Below are 21,081 nucleotides of genomic sequence, written 5' to 3'. Positions count from 1 at the left end.
CATGACGACCACGGGATGAATTTGTTAAAAAACCAAGTGGCCATCCGTGACAAGACCGTCCATTAGAATCCGATTCTCTGCTTGAACGGCCGATGCGCCATCGTAGGTTTCCGCGAGTCACAGTGGAGGGCACCGCACTGGCGGATGAACGCTCTCGTTTTTCGAGGGAAACCGATATTTTCCATCTTCTTGCAAACCTAGCAGAGCAAGTATTCGTGTAACGCGATGCCGTGGGTACGCTACCCCAGGCGACTTTACAACAACTCTGACATCGTGTGTGGAGCAAAACACCGGCCGAGTAACGGGTTTCAAATGGTCTTTTCGCATCGAACTGTTTCGCCGTGATTCACGTTTCCTTAGATCACTACAGATCGTCTCGTCGACGAGGCTGCGCTGCTGTCGCTAATCACCGCAGTCAAACCGCTGCGTTCTGATGGTCCTTTCAAAATTAGAAACCGAAGGCGTTTAAACTTCGTCCGTTCCGGACAGCGTTGCAATTGTTATAAACGACACGCGCCACGAAGACTTCACGTGTACCCCGCGGGAGTGGCTCATGATGATCGCCCGCTTCTCGCTGTGACACCCAGGTGTGCAGGCTGCCACTTCCCACGCCAAGTGAAGAAACTTCATGTTGATTTACACGTGACAACTTCAAAGCGCGTTTTAACGACGGTCTCTACGTAAACCTCTGGTAGCGAGAGGCGTCCCTCGACGAGGTGACGCACCCTGCTCTGACTTCCCTCGCAAGAAAACACACCTTCCTGCACGGCGCTGCCCAAGTCGAAGAACTCAGACAAGTCGGACGGTGCATAGAGTTTACATATCCCGTACACGAATGCGCGTAACAGCAGACAAAAGTACATGAGCTGTGGGTCTCTCAGAGTGTTGCTTGGCCTTTTTTTGGCTGCACGCCGGTGCTCAGCCCACACTTCTGAAATCCCGAAAGACCCGAGGGCGTTTCAGCACATGACCTATACTCACTTAGAAACAACGATTTCAGTGTCGAAATCCACCGAAGAACGCACCTGCTCCCACCATCGAGAGCGACAACTGCATTTAGAACACCCCGAATGTGCCTCTGCTTCAGCGTTCCTGGCTGAGGAATGACGCAGCTCCGCGACTCCCTAGTCGCCACCAGTCGAATCCCAACCTAAACCGCAGACTCTTAGCTCTACTGTCTAGGTCCCATGGCCAGGAAACCAACGTTTCCCAACTCTTCGTCTGTGGCCACACGTTCCTTCTTGGCGACAAAACTCCACAGAGTTCAGTGCTAGTGCTGCAAACTGCCCCTGCGAGCGAAGGCGTTGCATTTCACGGCTGGTTTTTTCTGCGGGTGAAGGTGGACAACCCACTGGCCTATGCACCCTGCGGCACCGGCAGCCGGTCAGCGAGAGCGCTAGAGCGCCCACCAAACACTGTCCCCGTAGATCGAACTGCCCGCAGTTGCTCAATCGCGGTTTTGCTCCACCTGAACGAAATGTCCCTGAACTTCCAGCATCCCACCCAGCCGTACACGACCCAGCGGTTGGCGGCCAACAGCATCAGTTCGCCATGGCTGCCGAGAACCCACAATTTGTTGTTCTCATCGAACGCCAGCGTGTGTAAACGTGTAGCTCCTGGAACCTTCTGAAAAGTACAGCCAGCCAACAAGAACACGCAGCAGGGTAAGCGGACATCTGAAAACTTGTCGACGCAGCGACGGTCTCGAACTCCAAAGGTGACGAGTTTTATCCCGAGACCACGAGTAAAACCCCGAAACAAAAAGACGGAGACACCCGAAAGTTCCGGGGATGAACTTTTATATTCGGAGACCTTATTCTAAAGTACGCATAAAACCTACTCCAAACACGTACTCCGTATACAGTTCACGTCCTTCAAAATTTGAAGGATTCTACCTACCTTGAGATCCCACTGCTGCTCTTCCTCGTCCCACATGGCAATTTCGCCTGCGGTGTTGACGACCCAGAGGTTGCCCTTTCTGTCGAACTGCAAACAGAAAACTCCAGCAAGACGGCTTTCGCCCCTTGAGAATCCTTTTCAACGGAGACGGTTCCCGAGACAGCTCAGGTGCCACAAAACAACAATGCAAATGCATACGGCGAAAACTGACGAAAAGCTACGCTCCTTTCAAACACATGCCGTGGGGAGATGTCCCGTCCGTGATATCTTCTAGTGGTTCCTAAACTCAAGTGACGCTTGCCAGTGGTTTTAGTATCTAATTAGCTCACTACGCACAGCACCTGCAACAATACTTACAGTCGCAGCCCTCAGCTTGTGGAAGCCAGCGTGGTACTTCTTGTCCCAGGTGTAGCCGTTCCAGTGCAGAAGTTCGCCCTGAAAAGAAAGCGAATCCGCATCGCTGGCACCCTCTTTCTGCACTCCGTCTCTTACATAGAGTCGAGTCCCTCGAATGCTACCACGCCAAGTGCCTGAGCGTTTGGTAGACAAAGAAGAATTGCAGACTTACGACGCGGTTAATCGCCCACAAGGTGCCGTCCTTGGGGTCAAACGTGATGTCAACTACGTCTTCCTGGCCGATGTGGCCAATGGCCTTGAAGCCCTTCACAGTCAGCTTGCCAACTTCGTTGCTCTCGGTGACGGCCCAAAGGCGACCCTCCTGAAAAACATACGGACAGTCCCCACATGTGCGCCTTGTGCATTCCAGGCTTTTCCGGAGCGTGCGCTAAACGCAACGTCACCGTAAGAATTCGTTGTTCATTCCAATGTCCGTGGCTAAGTGGAGAAAGAGTAGCCGTTCAGATGCCTCGGTTACGTATGTGTGTGTTTTCGCGGGTCTTCGGTTATTCCACCGGTGGCGGGATCCGCTTGCAATTCGAGACACGGCCTTTGCCGAGGCGACTTCGGGATCTGGACGAAGTTCAGCTCAACTTACAGGGTCGTGGGTGATATTGATGAAGAACACTGAAGGAGGGCGCCTGGATTTCCAGGTGTACCCGTTCCAGGCCCCTAGGTCGCCGACGTCGTTCAGAGCGACAAGACGTGCAAATGTCTGCGGAACACCGGACACAGCCAAAAACTGCTTTGTCTGTACACACAAATACGCCTTCTTCGGGGGGCCAAAACTCCGCCTTCACCCCACCACCGTCCCTCGTTCCACCCGAAAATGCTTCGCGCTCACCTGCAGGCCTTTGTTCAGAATTTCCTCTCCAAACTGATGGTCGGACCTCTCGTCGTCTTCCAGTGTCCTCTGAGCAACGAACAAACATACCACACACACACACTCACACATGGTCACATGACCTCCGTGAAGGACAGAAATAACGCTGTCTGAAAGTCATCTCAAACTCCACATCTCTTCCTCTCTGGAGTTGTCTCCCCTCTCACCAGATTCCGCGAGCGTTGCGCCAGGTCCTTCTGCTGGAGGCCGTGTGAGTCGGTCTTGCTCGGTACGGGTTGCCGCGCATCAGGAGCAGGCATCCCACCAGTGCCGCCTCCGACATGCCCCATGGGGCCCCTGGGGACTTGTTGGGGGGGCATGCCGGTGCCAGGCATCCCCGCAGGTGGTGCACCGGGGGCTGTCTGAGGCTGCATGCGAAGCTTGCCGTCGGGGCCCATAGGCATTGTTCCGGGGGGCGGCATGCCTGGGCGAGCTCCAGGGGGACCCTGCGGCGTCATGCCGGGCATGAGGCCGCGAACTCCAGGGGGAGGGGGTCCCTGCTGGCCTCTGGGTGGGCCCATCTGAGGTCCAGGGCCTCTGGGTGGGCCCATCTGAGGGCCAGGCCCTCTGGGGGGGCCCATCGGGCCACCAGGCCCCATGGGGGCTCCGAACGGGGCGCCGGCGGGGCCACGCGGGCCTCCAGGGAATGCGCCCGGCGGGGGGCCGCCTTGAGGCCTCATCATTTGCGGGGGGACGCCGGGACGCGCAGGGCCGACGGGCTGGCCGCGTGGATCCATGGTGACTTGCAGAGAGGGGAATTCGACGAAATTCTACGAAAGGTGTGCGACCAGACGGCAGAAAAACGCAAAGGCGTTGGCACAGGAGGCGCTTCCCGGACAATTACCCCAAAGACCTTGCGAAGAAGCCCGCGTGGTAGTTATAGCACAGAGCCGGATGCAAGCGTTGACGAAATGCGTGGTAGCCGTTGCCGAGGGAGACTCTGCAGATCACATAGCACACGAACAGAAGATTTTCGTGGGGCGAGTCGGCCACGCGGAAGAGCCGGTAAACAAGATACCTGCACAACCACGCCTATTTTGCCAGTGTCACGGGAGAGCCACGGGAGAGATCGTTGTCGCACAGGAAGAGAAGCGATGGCACTTTCAACCGGGAGATGTGGACGACAGGTAGGTGAGAAACGCTTCACGCGCCGTAGAACACGAACCCAACACGGTTTCTACTTGACAACGGCTGGCGAGTTGGTCACCGAGCAACGAGCGGGAGGTGATCACAGAAGCAAGAACCCGTGGACTTATGGCAGTACCTCCTACCATCTCACCCCGTGTGCAGCCGCAGACGACAAAAAATTTGGAACACGTTTCAAAACGCCTTCGCAAGTCTGCCACAAGTGATGCAAGGCAGCACAGCTGTACATTCACCACAGTTGCACGGGTTTGCGCGGCCAGCTGGCGGCACTTCGCTGAAACTGGTTTCGAGCGGTCGATGCACTGGGGATAACAGAACCGGTAGTTCGAGCGAGCAAAGTGAGCCGAAGCCCAAAAGAAATGACGCGGAAGTAGAGAGGGCTGACTGGCAAAGTCCGTGGCGCGGAAAAAAATGGACGCTTGACAGAGTGGTCATCCGCGCGCAACGTGACTTACAAAAATTATGGAGCGGCAGCCGACGAGGGACCCGAGTGGCTGGACAGACGGTGGACAGAAATCTTCGTTTCTGCCAAGTCCGTTGCAAATTCCCACAAACCAAAGAAGCGAGGAAACGTGAAACCTCTCTCACATCGGGGAAACTGTGGCGCTGTTGCAAGAGAAGATGCCGAACACCGGAAAACTCCCGGCCTCAGTCCGCGCACTCTGTGCTGGCCTCTCCGTTATTACGAGCGCATGGGGCCTATCCGACCCGTCAATCGAGCTCGCTGTCGACGGCGACTCCGCGCGGACGCCTTCCGACAAAAGACTCATGAGGCCGAGGCAATTTTGGAAGATGAAGCTCGGCTGTGTCTCCTCTCGAAACCGGCACCATGAGGCGAACAGGACTAACACCAGCTAGCCAACGTTTTCCTCAAGAGGCATGGCAACAGCCCAGCACGCAGCGTAAACTGTAAACATCCTTGACACGCGACGCACGGCCATTAGAAATGACGAGGGTAAATGCAGAGAACTGCATAACCCGGTTTCCAGACGTCGTTTCCTAGAGCATCCGGGTAATATACCCAACTTGACTTACTAGGCTGAAATATTCACAGCCCATAACTCGTCCGAGTCGTCCAAGCATCAACCCTTGCTGCCACATCGCAGAACCGTAAGCGAGACCTTCCAGTAATGTTAAGAGACACACTGAGAAACGATTGCCGATATTGTAAGCAGCAAGCATGACCGAAAAACAATAGACCCCAACAAAACTGCGGCGTTCCTGGCTCATGGCAAGAACGCGTGAAAGTAGTGCCGTAACATGGCAATCTGCTAGGCAGACTCTGCACAATTTTCAGAAATGGATTCGTTGACTTCCACCGCGATTCTCACGACGCAACTCCGGGGCACTGAAACACAATCACAGTTCATTCCTGTAGGATTTATGTGTTAATGAGTAATGAGTTTGACATTCGGTACCAACCGATCAAAAATCTGGAGACGAGCAGTGTCTGTTTACACGAGCCGCCATTTTAGTTTGTAGTTAAAGAAAACACTGAAGACTGGACTGCTGTTCTTTAAACTGGACCAGAAACTGAGGACCGTGTCACACTGGCAAGCGAAAATTACAAGGGCGGAAAGAGACTCCACGATATCTCATTAAAAGATCCTTTTTACGACTTGCTACACAGTAGAAATTATGCATCGTATGTATACACACACGGATGCGCTTCCACGCATATACCTTGTCACGGCGGATCTAGTGTTGACATTGCGATGATTGTTCTTATCACAGTCAATTGTAAACGCAGAACTAAACAGCGAGTGTGAAGAATTTGCCTATCTGTGATTGAGCGCAGCTCGTCCTCGTGACGCTGCAGCTGTACACCGCCGCGAACCGGAAAATCAAGTTAGAAACTCTGACGCTCGTTATATCTTTCCTCAAAGATCTTGTCGAATGTCTCTTCTCACGTCAAAAGAGGCTTCTCTATATGGGAGGTGTACGGCAGTGTCGTCTTTTTTCTGCGAATCGAGAATTATGTTCTTCCAACGAATACACAATGAGAACTGGCATCATGTTGCCAACTAACTTTTCGACTGATCCACTGAAAATGTTATTCTGAACCTCTTTCCACGTACTGGATTCGTCATATTTAACTACAATCAGCTCCGCCATGATTCATTCCTTCTGTTCCTGTGACGAATGTTTTTTATTATCGCAGACGACCGCTGATACCTGCGGCTGTCGGGTATGCATTACTGTCGAATCTTTCCCGCCGTAATAATGCTAATTTCTCTGGAGTTCCCCATCTGCTCGCTCCTCTACACTTCTCTTTTTCGCGGGCACTCATTTCGCTCAAACGAAATCTAAGTTCCAATGTCCTTTTGTCATGCCTAGTGCTCCTAACTGGCCCACAACCACCGTTTGGTGGCCCGCGCTGATTCTCACCCGATGTTCCGCTGCCCTGTCGCAAATGAAGACTTTCTATTTCAAAGGTGACAAAGCCTAAAACATGTGCGGATATGTGGTCACAGTGCTGCAGACCAGAATATGCGTACTCTGAGTTCGTTCCAGGGTGTTCACCGTTGCGTACTTCTGCGCCTATTCACTTTTACTTTTGCTTCTGAGGACGCGTGGGAGAGACCAACGTGTAGTTTCACGCAACCACCGTGTCCAACCCTTTCCAAAAGCACGAACCCAGAAGCGGGTTTCTGTGTACTTGGTGTTTTTGCCGGTAACGCAGTTCTGCATCTGGAAAGTCGGAATCGTTTCCCGAATCGCTGCCAGTGAAGCTGCCTGACACTATTGTGCCTCTCTACATAAAACACCCACAAAGACCACGATGGACATCTGCTTAGAGTTTTCCCTTTTCCTGTTTTAACAAGTCTCTGCATGCATTTCTTTTCTCAAATCGACACAGATGCATGCCTGTGTTCGACATCGTGCTAAAAATCCAACGGGTGCTGCTGCACACGATCGAGGCAACGTGAGCTGTGCGCCAGATACCGTTTCGCTATAGGTCTTCTTCTTGCGCGTTTCTCTCCCATTTTCCTGTTAAGTAACTGCATCTTGATTCGTCAAACGGCACAATCACAGACAGAAGCAATGCCACACGGTTGCCGATAAGCCTCTCGAAGTTCTTGCCGTTGCCGCGGGAGAAGCACTTGGACGCCTTCGCTGTTTTTTAGGCGCGAGGCTTCTCTGGCACTGATGGACTCTGGTGGAACGACGGAGTAGCACAAAAGGGTCACCCAGGACATCTGCAAAAGAAGAATCACAAAGAAAAGTTCACGGCTGCGCAATTTGTAAGCAGGTCGCGAGCCTCCCGACAAAACACTTGTTACAAACGCGTGACCGCCGCGTCGGTTTACAAAGGAAACAAAGGACCATTATGACACACACACGCAGTAATGCATGAACTCCGGCTAGAACATACCACTGTGGAATAACACTACTGTCGAAAAAAATATTGAAACTAACTACCTGCGTTGAGATTCGGTTATTTATGTTAGACGCGAACGACCGGAATGTTCTGCAGATTCGTCCCCGGCTACCTAGTCACACCATCAGGTTCGTGCAGTGTACGCCATTTCACTGGGAATTCACTTGTGGCGTTCCTCTCTACTGAACCTGCGGTTAAAATGGAGTCTCAATGCAAACACCGTACAAATGGCTACCAAAAGACTCAATTACACGCATAGACATGCCTGTACGCATAAGTAGCGCCGGTATTTGCTAAAACTGTGACGCACAAATCTAGTCAGGACACACGACACCGAATGCTGTCTACGTATTGAATACTGGAACCCGCTCTTGGACGTTATCGGCATCGGGGAAACGAAGCTGGAAACAAAAGGTTTTTGTATACAGAGCGAAAAGCCTTCTTAAAACGAACCAGACCGACGGCGTGGTGCAACCCTGATGCGTACTTTGAAGCTGGAAGACGGAACTGTCTATGCATTAACGAGCCCAGACCGATGATTCCGTAATCTCACAGAATTGAGGTAAAACCGTTTGGCCCTCAGTGCAGAACTCACGAGAGAGAAAAACAACATGAACCCGCCGGCGACAGGCATCCAGGTGTCGTCCTGGGAGAGGAAAAATCCAGCCATGGCGAACTGCACGACACAAAAAAGACAAGCGCCACTACCGTTTCAGCCACAGTTCAATCCCGACCGCACCCAAGACGTTGTTCCCGTGTAACAGAAACAATCGAGACATTGAGCCTAGAACAGCAAACCGGCGTGGAATGTCCTCAGTGTCGCACAGCGCCGCAAAACGCATGCCTTTCTCGCGACCGCTCACCCGCGCCACTCACACACACACGCACTGTCGGCGGTACCTTGGGAGTCTGGACTCTGAGTACCACTACGGCTTCGAGTGATCGTTTGGGTCTCAAATGTTTCTGTTGACCGGATCCAAGTTCCTTCGTTTTTCCGCGGTTAAGACGACATTTTGTTGTAGACACAGAACCGCGGACACTCCCGAACCCCTCAGTTGATGTCCTTTGTTTCCATCGTGCATCGCTGCAGTCAAGAGGTGCAGATATTCACGCTGTAAACGCTGACTTGCACAGTCCGAGACGGAGCCGCGTCGCCGCGACCAATGCGACCAACTAGCATTTGACGGGGAACGTGTATCGACTTTACCGAAAACGCGACACAGCGACAGACTCGCACATTCACCGGAGACAGGTCTTTTCTCCACCACACACATCTCTCGCCTCGGCGAAGCGTCCTCCTGGGAACCTCACTTGCATGAACGAGACCGCGAAGAGCATGTACTTTATAGCTGTCACAGCGAGTGTGCCGTTCGAGTTGAAGTCGAGGTCGGCGTAGACGTGAAACATGTAGTTGTACTTGTCAACTTGGTACCGAAAACAAAAGTAAAGAATGCCCAGGGGGAGGATCAAAGGGACGACCACGCTGCGCAAACACACAAACGCAACGGAAAGGAGCACCCGGAAGTGAGGGAATAACGCCGGGGAATGCCCTCCAAAACGACACACACGCACAGCGAAGCCCCACACACCCAAACGGGGATACCTGTGCACACTCACATGCATTCACATACATACATATACATATACATATATATATATATATATATATATGCTTGTGTGAATGTATATATGCATATATATATATATATATTTTATAATGTAGAAGTGCAAATACGCTTTGGAGAGACAAGTAGGCGTCTCAATGGTCAAACATCCGTATTGGAGACTCGCCCACCGGAATTGCGGAAGCGAAAAAACATCCAAACCTTCCAAAACACACAAAACAGACTCCAAAGATCCCATTCACGCGCATGCATGGCTCGCTGCAACATATTCATATACATATATATATCTACGTATATATACATACATATAGGTACACTTGATTAAAAATAAATGCATAAATGTATATGCGGATATTCGAAGCAGCAGACAGTTCACGAAGACCATCCTCTAACGTTAACCAGGAACACACGAAAAAATTCCTTTGCTGTTTTTCGTCTCACCTGAACATGAGGACGAGAGTGAAAGCCGAGAGCGCTTGTGCGTAAGCGTAGCCGATATCAAAAGGGTACTTTCGTCTTTCCGCCGAACCGTAAAAGTACGTATCGATGCGAGACACTGCGGATCGGTGCACAGGAGATCGTTGATTCACATTTTTTTTATGTGTCGACATAAGAAGCCGGAGAAAAGAAGACGGCAAAACAGTCGTGTGACTTCGGGATGAAGGATCTGCGGAGATCCTGCAAACGCTCGTGGACTCGTATTTAGAGTAGGTGCTACGCAGAGTTTCACTGAAGAACTGAAAACGACTTTCACACAAACATCTCGACGCGTTGATTCGATCCGTGAGAAGAAGGCGACATTTCAGGAACGAGAGCGCCTCACCAAGCATTCACATAAACGCCACTCGCAAGCGATATAAAAACAGCTGCTTTAACAGAGAGGGGCTTTGCTTTCTTGAGAGAAAACACCAGAGAACAACATTTCACACAGCCGCCTGGCCGCGCTCTGAGAAACGAAACAAAACAACTTCACAAAGGCGCAAATGTGCAGACACAGTTTCACCGGCGGGAAGGGGGGCAGTTACATCGGAACCCTGCCATCAGAAAGAGAGGACTCCTGAAACGCTTCTTGGCGACACAGAATTCCTGAGGAACGTGGATGCAGCAGCACACTTGCACACACACATTTATATACATATATATATATATATATATACATGTATATATATATATATATATGCACTGTGTGCACGTTGTCAAGTGCGTGTATGCACAAGGTTTCATCCATTTCAGTCTACTTGTGTGAGCTTGTGTCGCCACATTCGGTTCTGCAGATGGACTCTACGAGTGCACCCCTACATATATATATATATATATATATATATATATATATTCCTACATAGACAACACCACAGAAACATATACATGTATATATGTATATATATGTATATATATGTGTATATATATAGTTTGTGTGTGTCGTGACTTACTGATGAGAGGGAAGATTTGTAGCATTTCGTTGGCGGTTCCGAGGAAGGTAAGATTGAGGAGGTAACGGAGAGCGAAACTCCCACTGGAGTGCATGAGGGTGAAGCCGAGAATCAACGACCAGTCGCGTATTTCGTTTGTGTACATGATCTGTTTAAGCAGGTGAAAAATAGCGAAAAAGAAAAGCCAGCGTCCACGAGTCTGGAAAGAGGGTCTTGAAACGTTGTCTCAGAGAACGGGCAGCGCAGACGAAGAACCAACATTTCAAAGGCATTCTGCGAAAATTTGTTTCTGCATGGCTTGTCACTGTTCGGCGGGATCTGCCTCACATCCCGCATGTGTCTGTACACTTGAGGCGCGTCCACGCTTTGTCCCTGGACTCGCGTACGCCTTTTCGCTCTATGATGAAGAGATGTGCACCAGCCGCGATGTTTGAAACGCGCTTCGAGAAAAAACAAAAGGAGCACTCTCAAACATACTACGCTTCGCGTTTCCTCGGTCTCCGTGAAGATGGAAACGCATCGGAGAACGCCATGAAACCTGAAAGGGTCACCGACGTCTCTGGGTGCCAACAGCCACAAAAACCTTCTCGGAATCACTTCCGATTTCCAGCTTCTCTGCAGACGGGAGACGCTGGCAATGCCTCCGAACTCACCCGCATGACCGAGTCGATGGACGAAAGCGAGAGAAGAGGAATAACCAAAGTGTTCAAAATCTGGAAAACGATGTTGCCGTGCACAGTGTACGCCGTCTCCACCGACTTGAGCCAGTACCCTGTACATACATCCGACAACACAGCGGCCCTCGCCTGCGCGAGCTGCGAAGAGTTCGAGAAACTGCACACACTCACTTCTCCAGCACAAGAACGTCCTAGAAAAGTGCATGCTTTCATGCAGGACTATCTGTGCATGAAGAGAGACACACGCGTACCCCGATACACACCCATGCGCGCCTACTCAACTCAACCGATTTCACTCCCATGCAGGTGCTCGGAGCGAAACAGCAGATGCGACTAATACATGTGCATGTATATGTGAATATGTATACATATCTATTTACGTGCAATGTATTTACATGTGTATATGTATATACATGTATTTACGTGCAATGTATGTATATGTGTATATGTATATACATGTATTTACGTGCAATGTATGTATATGTGTATAGGTATATACATGTATTTACGTGCAATGTATGTATATGTGTATAGGTATATACATGTATTTACGTGCATCGATAAACGTGTGCATGCATTACATCCATCTGCAGATGCAAGAAACTTCTCAAAAGAAAGCGAGACGTTTTGGAATGCGTCAGAAGCCAGGAAAAAGGATTTACCGGATCCGGCAGCAACGTAGGACACCAAGAGCGGCTGGACGAAACTGTTAATGCAGAGCAGAATCAAAGGCGGCAGCCAGGCTGAGACACAGAAAAGCAAGGAACTGCACAAAGGCTTGAGCGCTCTTCTTCACTCTCTTGTCTAGACATCCCGTTCCTCTGCCCTCAAGAGGCACCGAGGCACAAGCAAAACATCTAGAGACACACTTCCTTGACTCTACGTTCTTCCCTATGTAGATATCTCCACGCGTACTCCTTGTTGTCAATCCTACATCAATAGCTTACATTTCTGCTTTCGTTACATATATATCTAAATAAATACAGGGATACATATACGTATATAGATGCATATATATATACATATACATATATGTTTATCAGATGAGTTGTGTGTGTGTGTGTCTGTATTTTGCACTGCTGTCGCTTGAAAGACAGAGACGCAGATGTCGTGCGAACTCGATTTCTCTCAGTCTCTCTTTGCCCACCCGAATATCTCCCGACATATGCCTATATATATGCAAATATTCACACAAACATATATATATATATATATACATACAACTAATTAAATAAATATGTTTTTATGTGCGTCTCGTGAGGGTGGCTGTGCACTGCGTGCGAGCTGTCTGTCAGTTTTTCGTGTTTTTTGCGTTTTTTCGTTTTTTTTCGTTTTTTTAGTTCCTTACCGGTGATGGTCAGACGCGTCAGGCGGTGTTCGATGAGTTGTTCGTCGATGGACTCGACAATGGGTGTTAACTCATTCAACACCGCCACTGGTGAAATGATTGTCACGCAGAGCACGACGAGGAGAGCGTTCAACCCCACTACGCGGCTCACCTGGACAGAGAGAAACGCGGGGAGAAAACGCACCGCGGATGGTGGAAAACAACGGCGTGAGTCCTGGGCAGACGCAGCCGTGTCTCAGTGAAAGACGAGCGACAGAGCAACTTGCGCACAACGGAGAAAAAAAGAAAAGTCGAGTGCCACCGCCGCTCGAAAGAGGAGAGGGAAAGAGTGAGGAGTCGCAGGTCGAGAGAAGGACGGAGACCAGAAGCAACTTGTAAGTGCGTTTTTAAGAGTGAGAGGAAGAAGGCTCTGAAGAGGAAGAGAGAATACAAAAAACGGAAACGGAAGAAACCAAGACAGCGAAGAGAAAGAAGGAAGCACTTGAGAGAAAAAGAACGAGGCATTGGGCTCCATAATCGCCAGTGAGAAGGGCAGGAAAACCATTCGTACCTGACTGAGGCGAGACACATGCAGATGCTCCCAGTTGACGTCGGACGGGGCGGGAGCCGGCGAGAAGCGAACTTTGGAGAAAGAGACAGCGGCGTCTCGGCCTTGAGCGCGACTCGCGGCGCGGTACCGATAAGAGTCTGGCAGAGAAAAACATGCAAAGCAGACACAGCCGCCGTTTGACTGCTGTCGATCCTCCCGGGCGACTGCGGACCGCGTATCGACTTTCCGTTCTCCATGTTGCGGCCAGACTTCACTTTTCAAGGAGGCAAACACAGTCACCGTTGAAGAAACCTCATTTCCCCTCAACCGACCGGAACAGAGACGACCCGAAACTCGGACTCGAAGCAGCAACTCGAGAGTCCCTTGCGTGCTTGCACATTCAGACAAATCGAAACAGACACCATAATCCGAGATGCCCATGCATGCAAAGACGCACCGACAATCCCTCAGGGGAGATGCCTACACATGTACGTAATGAGGGAGAAATCTACATAAATATGCACAGAAATATACACATATATATATATATACAATATATATATATATATATATGTATATAAAAATATGCATGAATATATGCACACAGCAGTAAATACAAAAGTATCTACATATGCTTAGGAATGCATGCAGCTCGGTATCTGTCCATCCTGCTACACTGTGGGGATTTCAGTTTAACACAGACTCAACAAACAACGCACTGTGGAGTGCTTCCTTGGCGCAAACTTGGTTGTCGAAGACGACGAAGGCGATTCCAGCGTTTCGGTAGGGCGCGAGAGGACGACATGGGGGTCGCCTCGAGACTGGAGCTTCGTCTCTCTCCTCATCGTCTCGGTCACATCTGGCGCTTCTCCCTCGACACCCGCAGCATCGTGTCGATCCGCGACCTCCCGCTTTTTCCTCGCCTTCCCTTCCCTCTCTTTCACTCCTTCTTTCTCTGCCTTGTTCTCCTCCTTCTCTTCCTTGTTCTCTTCCTTGTTCTCTCGCTTGTCCTCTTCCTTCGCTGTCTCGTTCTCCCGGCTCGTGCGTCGATCCCCTTTTCCTGGACTGCTGGTGCGCGGCGGGGGTAAAAATCACTGGTGTATCCTGCGCCTCTTCGCCTGCAAAGAATCGATCTTCCTCGGGTGTCCATACAGCTGAGCGGTCGTGGAGAAAGAGCGAGGCCGGCGAGAGAAGCGGCGGCAAGCGGCCGTCTCGCGCGAACGGCGACGGAGACGCTGCGAGCGGCGCGGCCCGGCGGATCTCCTGCGACGAAGGAAGCGCCAAGGCACCGAGCGAATTGCCGTGGAAATGAGATCCGTCGAATCCTGAGACAGAAGCCAGAGGCGTCCCTGGAGACAGTCGGAGGGCGCTCGGAGACACCAGTCCGCCCCCGTCCGCCGGCGGATGGAGGCGAAGATATGTTCGGGGCGGCAGGGTGTCATCGACGCTGCAGACACGGTGAAAAAACTGTAATCCCTCAAAATGCCACAGAGCCGTGGAAATGAGTGAAAACCAATGCTCCCCAAGTGCGACGAAGGTTCGCGAAAACATCTCTAGAACGTCTTCCAAACTGCGAGAACAACATGGAAAGTCAGTCTTTCGACCAACTGAAACTGCGCAATCCTGGAAAAACGCTGAAAATAAATTTGAAAACGTCTTTGAAAATGCTGCAAACATTTGGAAAAGAAGCTTTTGAAAGCAGCGACAAAACGTGGAGCAGAAGATGGATTTGTTCAAGAAATATTCTCGCGCAACCGGCGTCAGAAGGGAGACCGGGCGGAGACAGCTGCTGTAGGCCGTGATAAAAAATGCAACTAATTTAACCCACTGACAACATAAGGGAACACAGTGAAACGTAAAGTAATGTGGAGATCCAGGCAAAAACAACTACCAGCAAACATTCCCTTTCCCCCGGAACTTCGAAAAGTCGTCGACTGGAGGCGTCCGGCCGTCTGCACACCGCAGGGACCGCCAGGGCGGAAGGGCATGTATAGAACGAGACATATACACATCTGCATATGAATACATATATGTATATACATGTATGCATCAATATATATATATATATATATCTACATATATATAGGTACATACATATATATATCTACATATATATATATATATATATACAGATATATGTGCATATGCCTGTTTCTCTGTAAGAACAATTTACAGTTGCATCCATGAATCTCTCTGAAACATTGTACGTCGACCTTTGTTTTTTATTCAAACCTATGTACATCTACGTACATTTCTATGTCTTCCTGTAAATAGATACGTCTGTCCATATGCAGAGATATGTAGAGATAAATGCATACAGATAGGCACAGAGACAGAAGCGGAGCTAAACGGGTCTCGAGATCGACGGATCGACACAGAGAGAAAAGATACATGTGCCTGTGTGTGTGCATCAGAGATTTCTCACCATGTTCGCTTCCCGCACTGCATGACGAGTCTGACTTTGAGGACGCACGAGCACTTGCAGGAGATGGAGCCGGGGACAAAGCAGGAGCAGAGTTCTTCTGAGTCGCTATCCCCCTTGTCAAAGTTTCTTTGGTCTGCATGTGTCTGCCCCAGCCGCGTAAGTTCTTCAGGATTGCTCGGCGACTTGTGCAAGCATTTGTTTTTCTCTCTGCCTTCCAGTTTTTGCTTTTCTTCTTCTGGCCTCGTTCTGTCGCTCTCCAGTTCTCCCGCCCCCGTCGCTCTCGAAGGCGACGCGCTTCTCACGGCCTTCGCGCCAACCACCTCTCTCCATTGTCCCCCCTTTCCGCTGCTCTCAGCCTCCTCTCTGCTTCGCTCTTCTCTTCTCCCTCCACTTCTCTCTCCACTGCCTTCTCCGCTTCTCTCTCTGCCTTTCTGTCTGCTTCTCGCTTTGCTTGTAAGATGGGTGTCTGAGTCACGACTTCTGGCGCTTTCCTCTCTTCGTCGCTGGCTTCTTTGCTTGTCGGAAACGGAGCAAGACAAAGTGCTCTCGAGGCCTTTGTCTGTGCGTCGCTCTTCCGCCTGCAGCAGCAGAGCAGAGTCGTCGGTCCCCAGAGCCTGAGTCCGGCCTCGGCGTCTCCCTTCTCGCGCGTTCTTCGCCTGTTCCGCCTGCAGCAGGCGCACCTGCCGCATGCGCCCGGGTGTACACACACTGCAGTACAGTTGGTGGAGGTCCACAAAGGCCGCGGCGAACGCATGCGCATCCACTACGCGTCGATCGACGTTCGTCAGCATCACCGCGAAGGCTTGTGGCGGCGCCAGCCACGCACCGTCGCCTCGAGGCGGAAAAGAAGAAAACGAAGAAGCAAAAGAAGAGGAAATCCCGCGAGCAGAGGAAGACGAGGAGGACGAGGAAGAAGACAGGGGGGTGGGGGGCAGAGGGTGAGGATGTGGAGTATTCGTAGAATGCTGTGAAGGATCACGGAGCGGCGCAAGCGTCGGCATTTCCTGACAAGCGTCCTTTGCTGCGGGAGGTAGCGCCGTACCCTCTTCTGTCGATGTCGTGGACGCGGGAGCGAAAGACGCGGGCAAAGGCCCACTCAGCGGCGATCGCCTGCCGATGACCTGCGGCGCACACCAGCCGTGCCCTGTCGAGCGGGGAAAGCGGAAAGGAGACACTTGAGCTCCGACCGACGGACGCGCCGGGATCAGCTGGCTGCGAATCGCCTGCCAGAAGAGAGCCGACAAAGAAAAAAGGGCAGCGAGTGTTGGGAGATCGCTTTTTTTACGGTTGAGCAAAAGTCATTTCGGAGCATGCAAGAGGAGAAAAGAGGGCAGAGAGACGGAAGACGCACCTGTCTGGTCCACCGAGAAAAACGGGGAAGTGAGGACAAATGACAGAAGCAGACAGGGGGGAGAACGAACCAGACACCCGAAACGCATCCAGAGGGAAGAAGAAAGAAAAGAATGTGCAATCTTGTCACGGTCGGTACCTTCAAGAACAGCCAGAATTGGTAGATCGCGTAGTAGACCATCACGGAGAAGATCCAAGACACTCCGTACATGCTCCAGAGAACGCTTTTGGACGATTTGTCGACCGCGGTGCACATGTCGAGGAAAGTGTAAAACTCTCTGTGTGGCTTCTCGCCCACCACGTACAGCGGAATCAGAACCAAGAAACCTGAAAGACGCAAACAAACGCAGCGTGAACAAAAAGCTACAACCCAGAAGAAAGACTTCTTCTCACTTACGTCGACCTTCGAAACTCCACACCTTCTGTCCTTTTCCACCTGTCTCTGTCACCCTGAAGCTGCACGCAGCTGTCGACCTCCCTCTGCATTTGCTCGCTCTGCATATGCTCGCTCTGCATATGCTTGCTCTGCATATGCTCGCTCTGCGTTTGCTCGCTCTGCGTATCCTTGTCTATCGATTCTACGAATCTCTCTGTACGTACCCTCCGAATCTGAATACTTACGTGTCTGCTCGCGTACAGATACGTACATGTACAGTTGCGTATATGTACAAAGAGAGCGGATGTGTGAGCGCTTTTATGCGTTTGTGAAGAAGACACCGCGACCCAGACACAGAAGAAAAAAAGGCAGCCTGGCTTCTACAAGTCGCCTGCATGAGCATATGCAGACTCTCCTCCACACCTTAAATATCCTTCCCCCGACAAAATGGACCTAAACCTGCGTTCAAACGTACACAAACGGGAACAGACGTCAAAACGCACATCTGCAGACCTTACGTTCGTATATGTACATGCATTACGTGGAGTAAATTCTCTGGAGACGTTATCTCGTGTGCCTCCTCTTGACAGCGAGACGACTGGGGAGAAGTCGTTAACTGGACTTGGAGAAGAGAGGAAAAGTCCTGCAGTTCTCACCTGCAATGCAGAGGGCCTGACAACATGCCCGGGCCGTCCTGAGGAAGTGGAGATAGACAGCCATGTCTCCTTTGAGACAATTGAAATCGAGTTCGTCTCCCTCGGACGCGGTGCGCCAGAGCTCGCGGAAAAGCCATCGTTTGCCTTCCCAAGACCCAGAGCGCGGTCTTTGTGTCTCTGCTCGTCCCTCGCCCTCTCTCGAGTCTTCCACGCACGACACTGAAGGAGGCATCCCCCTCCATCCAGTTCGTCCTCTTTCTTGTTCTCTCTCTTGTTTTCCCTCTTGTTCTCTCTGTTGTTCTTCCTTTTGTTCTCGCTTGTTTTCTCTGCTCTCCCTTCTTCCGCCTTCTTCTTCGTTGCTCTTTTCTGAGGTCAGGTGCGTGGGGTCGGTCAGGTGTCTGTGGCGCGCTTCGGCTTGTTCTGCGCGAGGGTCTCTTCTTCTCTTCTTCTCCGAGCATGACCTCCGGTGCAGCAGAGCCACTGGACTCTCCATCGCGAGGTATATGTCTCTTAACGTTCTCCACATTTTCAAGGCCGAGCGACAACACACCTTGAAGCTATGATACGGCCGCCATCGACGCGCGCTTCTGAAGGACTGGCGAGACTCGCTGTCCTCGCCTCTCACCTCCGGTGACTGTACAGCGGGAGTGTCGACCTGCGTTCCGTGGACTCCCGCCTCCGGCGGCCGCGCGGCGAGCGACGGAGACACCTGGAAGCTCGGCTCGACTCTCTCGACGACTGCCGCGGTCCGCGCGGCCCTGTCTCCGTCCTTCGCCTGTCTCTGTTCGAGCGGAGACAGGAGCGGCACGACCAGCGGCGGATTCAGACTCAGCGCATGCAGCGGCGTCGAAAAAGCTCCCTTCGGACCGCCGCGCCAGTCGGCTTCCCTTCCCTCACCCTCTCGCCCAGATCCCCTCGCCGCCGGCCCAGCGAAATCCTCCAGCGCCAACGCGCCCTCCACGCCTCCCGCCTCCAAATCCGAAGGAGGAGAGACGAACGACACCGCAGAGGAAGGAGACAGCGGACAGGCGTCCGGAGACGCGTGAGGAAGACACGCAGACGCATGCGGAAAAGAAGACGGTTGAGGAGGAGCAGACGTTTGAGGAGGAGCAGACGTTTGAGGAGACACATAAGAAGACAAATGAGAAAACGAAGAGGGGGGACGGACAGCTTCAGAGACAGGATGTGAAGCAGCAGGTACCGGAATGGAGCCAGCGCAGAGATCTCTGGTGAGCACGGGGGGCTCCCTGAGGGACAGCGACGCTCGCCAGACATCTGGAGGGAGACAGAGATGGTCTCCACGAAATCTCCGAAGCCGCAGCCAGCACAGGAGGGCCAAGAGAAACAGGAGAATGTCGTACAGGGCTGTGAGAAGAAGTCCGCGAAGCTCGGTGTCCAGCACCACAAACTTGCTCTCTTCTGGGGAGCCGGAGAACGCCTGCGCTGCATGCACCTCCAGGAGATCCTCCCGAGGGACCGCAGGAAGGCTCGCGTCCGAAGAAGACGACGGAGACAACGAAGAAGAGGAACGAGAAGAAGAAAGGGAGAGACGCGAAAGAGAAGACGGGGAAGACGCAGGCTCTAGGCGTCGAGAGAAGGACTTCTTCCCAGACACGACTTGAATGCGTAAAGGCGTATTTTTGTTTCCGATGAAAACTCGCCAGGGGAGGCGACTTCTCGCCTCTGAGGAATCCGACAGTGACGAGAGGAAGAGGGAAGGAGACGCAGAGAAGGACGCGTCAGGAGGATCTTTTGTGTCTTTGTGGGCCTCGAAAGCAAAGCGCGGATCTCCAGCGTCAAGCGTCTCCCCTGACGGAACGCGGAAAGACGAGGAGTCTCTACCGAGAATTCGGTTTCCATCTTGCGGGGAAGGACCTCGACCCAACACAGGAGAAAAACCTCTCATCCACACATCACCATCTCCTCTCTCTTCTTCCCTTCCTCGCGCTTCTCTGCTGTGCACCCTGTTTTGCGGGTGCAGGTTCTGCGCGGATGTCTCGGGATCTGGGGCAAGCGAAGGCGCAGCGAGAAACGCTCTCAGCAGTTCTTTCCTCTCTCCATCTCCAGCGGGAAGTCGCGTTTGTGCACCTTCATCTCCTTCGCGGAACAAGACAGGTGAAGAGTGGATCAAATCATGCTCCAAAGAAGAAGAGGGAGAGGAAGAAGGAGAAGAATGAGAAGGAGAAGAAGGAGAAGGAGAGGAAAAATGAGAGGAAAAATGAGAGGAAGAAGGAGGGGAAGGAGAGGAAGAGGCCGGAAAGGTTATGTGGGGTAGCCAGTCTGTGGGGGAGAATATCCCGGTTTTTGAAGGATCCTCATCTCCCAGAGAAGCCTTTCTCTTCGTTTGTCGAGGATGTCTTTCAACTGCTTCGTCTACAGGCCTGACATGTTTATGGTTTCCTTCTGAAACTGTTCCACGTCCCTCCGTTGGCAGTGTGTGGGCGCAGGCGACAGCGAGGGGGCTCGACAGAGCGTTGCTGTCGCCATGTCGAAGAAACGCCGGCAAGAAAAGACACAGAACGAGACAGGAGGCTCCCCATCTTCCCGACAAATACCGACCTGTCGAGGGGAACGAACGCCGATCTGCAGACGCATGTTCTCTGAAAAGAGGTGAGACAGACAGGTTCGGGCGGTGGCAACTGGCGTCTCGATCCGAGGAGTGCTCAGAGAACGTTTGCGCTCCAAGAGAGGCAAGACCTCTTCCTCCGGGAAGAAGCAGAGTCTCGTCTGTCTCCCTCTGCGTCTTGCACTCCATCGGAGAAAAAGAAGTCTAGAATAGGCGCCTGGAGCATGGCCGACGGGGAGTACCTTTTCGAGATCGCAGACTGCTGAAGGCCAGCACCTTGCCCCCGTTCCTGCTTCAGACGGCCTTCAAGTTGCTGCGCTTGGTTCGCGTCCGTGGTTACACGCGTTTCTTAAAAGCGACTTGGGGCCAAAACGTAGACTGGCAAGAAAAAGA

The 21,081-nt window shown here is 51.8% G+C and overlaps 2 protein-coding genes across 2 annotated transcripts; both read right to left on the bottom strand.

The window, feature by feature from the left end:
* Window positions 1–705: 705 nt before the first annotated feature.
* Window positions 706–4,904, bottom strand: TGME49_232130 (hypothetical protein). Its single transcript, XM_002368042.2, has 9 exons — window positions 4,780–4,904; window positions 4,458–4,517; window positions 3,346–4,118; window positions 3,140–3,208; window positions 2,894–3,010; window positions 2,468–2,617; window positions 2,257–2,334; window positions 1,900–1,986; window positions 706–1,626 (listed from the first exon to the last, which is right to left on the bottom strand). The coding sequence occupies exons 3-9, from the start codon at window positions 3,913–3,915 to the stop codon at window positions 1,357–1,359; spliced, it is 1,341 nt and encodes a 446-aa protein (XP_002368083.1). The 5' UTR covers window positions 3,916–4,118; window positions 4,458–4,517; window positions 4,780–4,904; the 3' UTR covers window positions 706–1,356.
* A 2,437-nt stretch (window positions 4,905–7,341) lies between these two features.
* On the bottom strand, window positions 7,342–20,877 carry TGME49_232120 (hypothetical protein; the record flags this gene model as incomplete). The annotated part of the gene is made up of 13 exons (XM_018780319.1): window positions 7,342–7,524; window positions 8,302–8,382; window positions 9,018–9,189; window positions 9,773–9,887; window positions 10,762–10,909; window positions 11,415–11,533; window positions 12,101–12,181; window positions 12,787–12,937; window positions 13,337–13,473; window positions 14,035–14,762; window positions 15,741–16,963; window positions 17,230–17,417; window positions 18,123–20,877. The coding sequence occupies 13 exons, from the start codon at window positions 20,875–20,877 to the stop codon at window positions 7,342–7,344; spliced, it is 6,081 nt and encodes a 2,026-aa protein (XP_018636823.1).
* Between the last annotated feature and the right edge of the window lie 204 nt (window positions 20,878–21,081).

This window comes from Toxoplasma gondii, chromosome VIII (genome assembly GCF_000006565.2).
Source record: "Toxoplasma gondii ME49 chromosome VIII, whole genome shotgun sequence".
Classification (NCBI taxonomy): domain Eukaryota; phylum Apicomplexa; class Conoidasida; order Eucoccidiorida; family Sarcocystidae; genus Toxoplasma; species Toxoplasma gondii.
The sequence above is the reverse complement of the archived record's forward strand: the minus strand, read 5'-3'. Positions and strand labels throughout refer to the sequence as shown.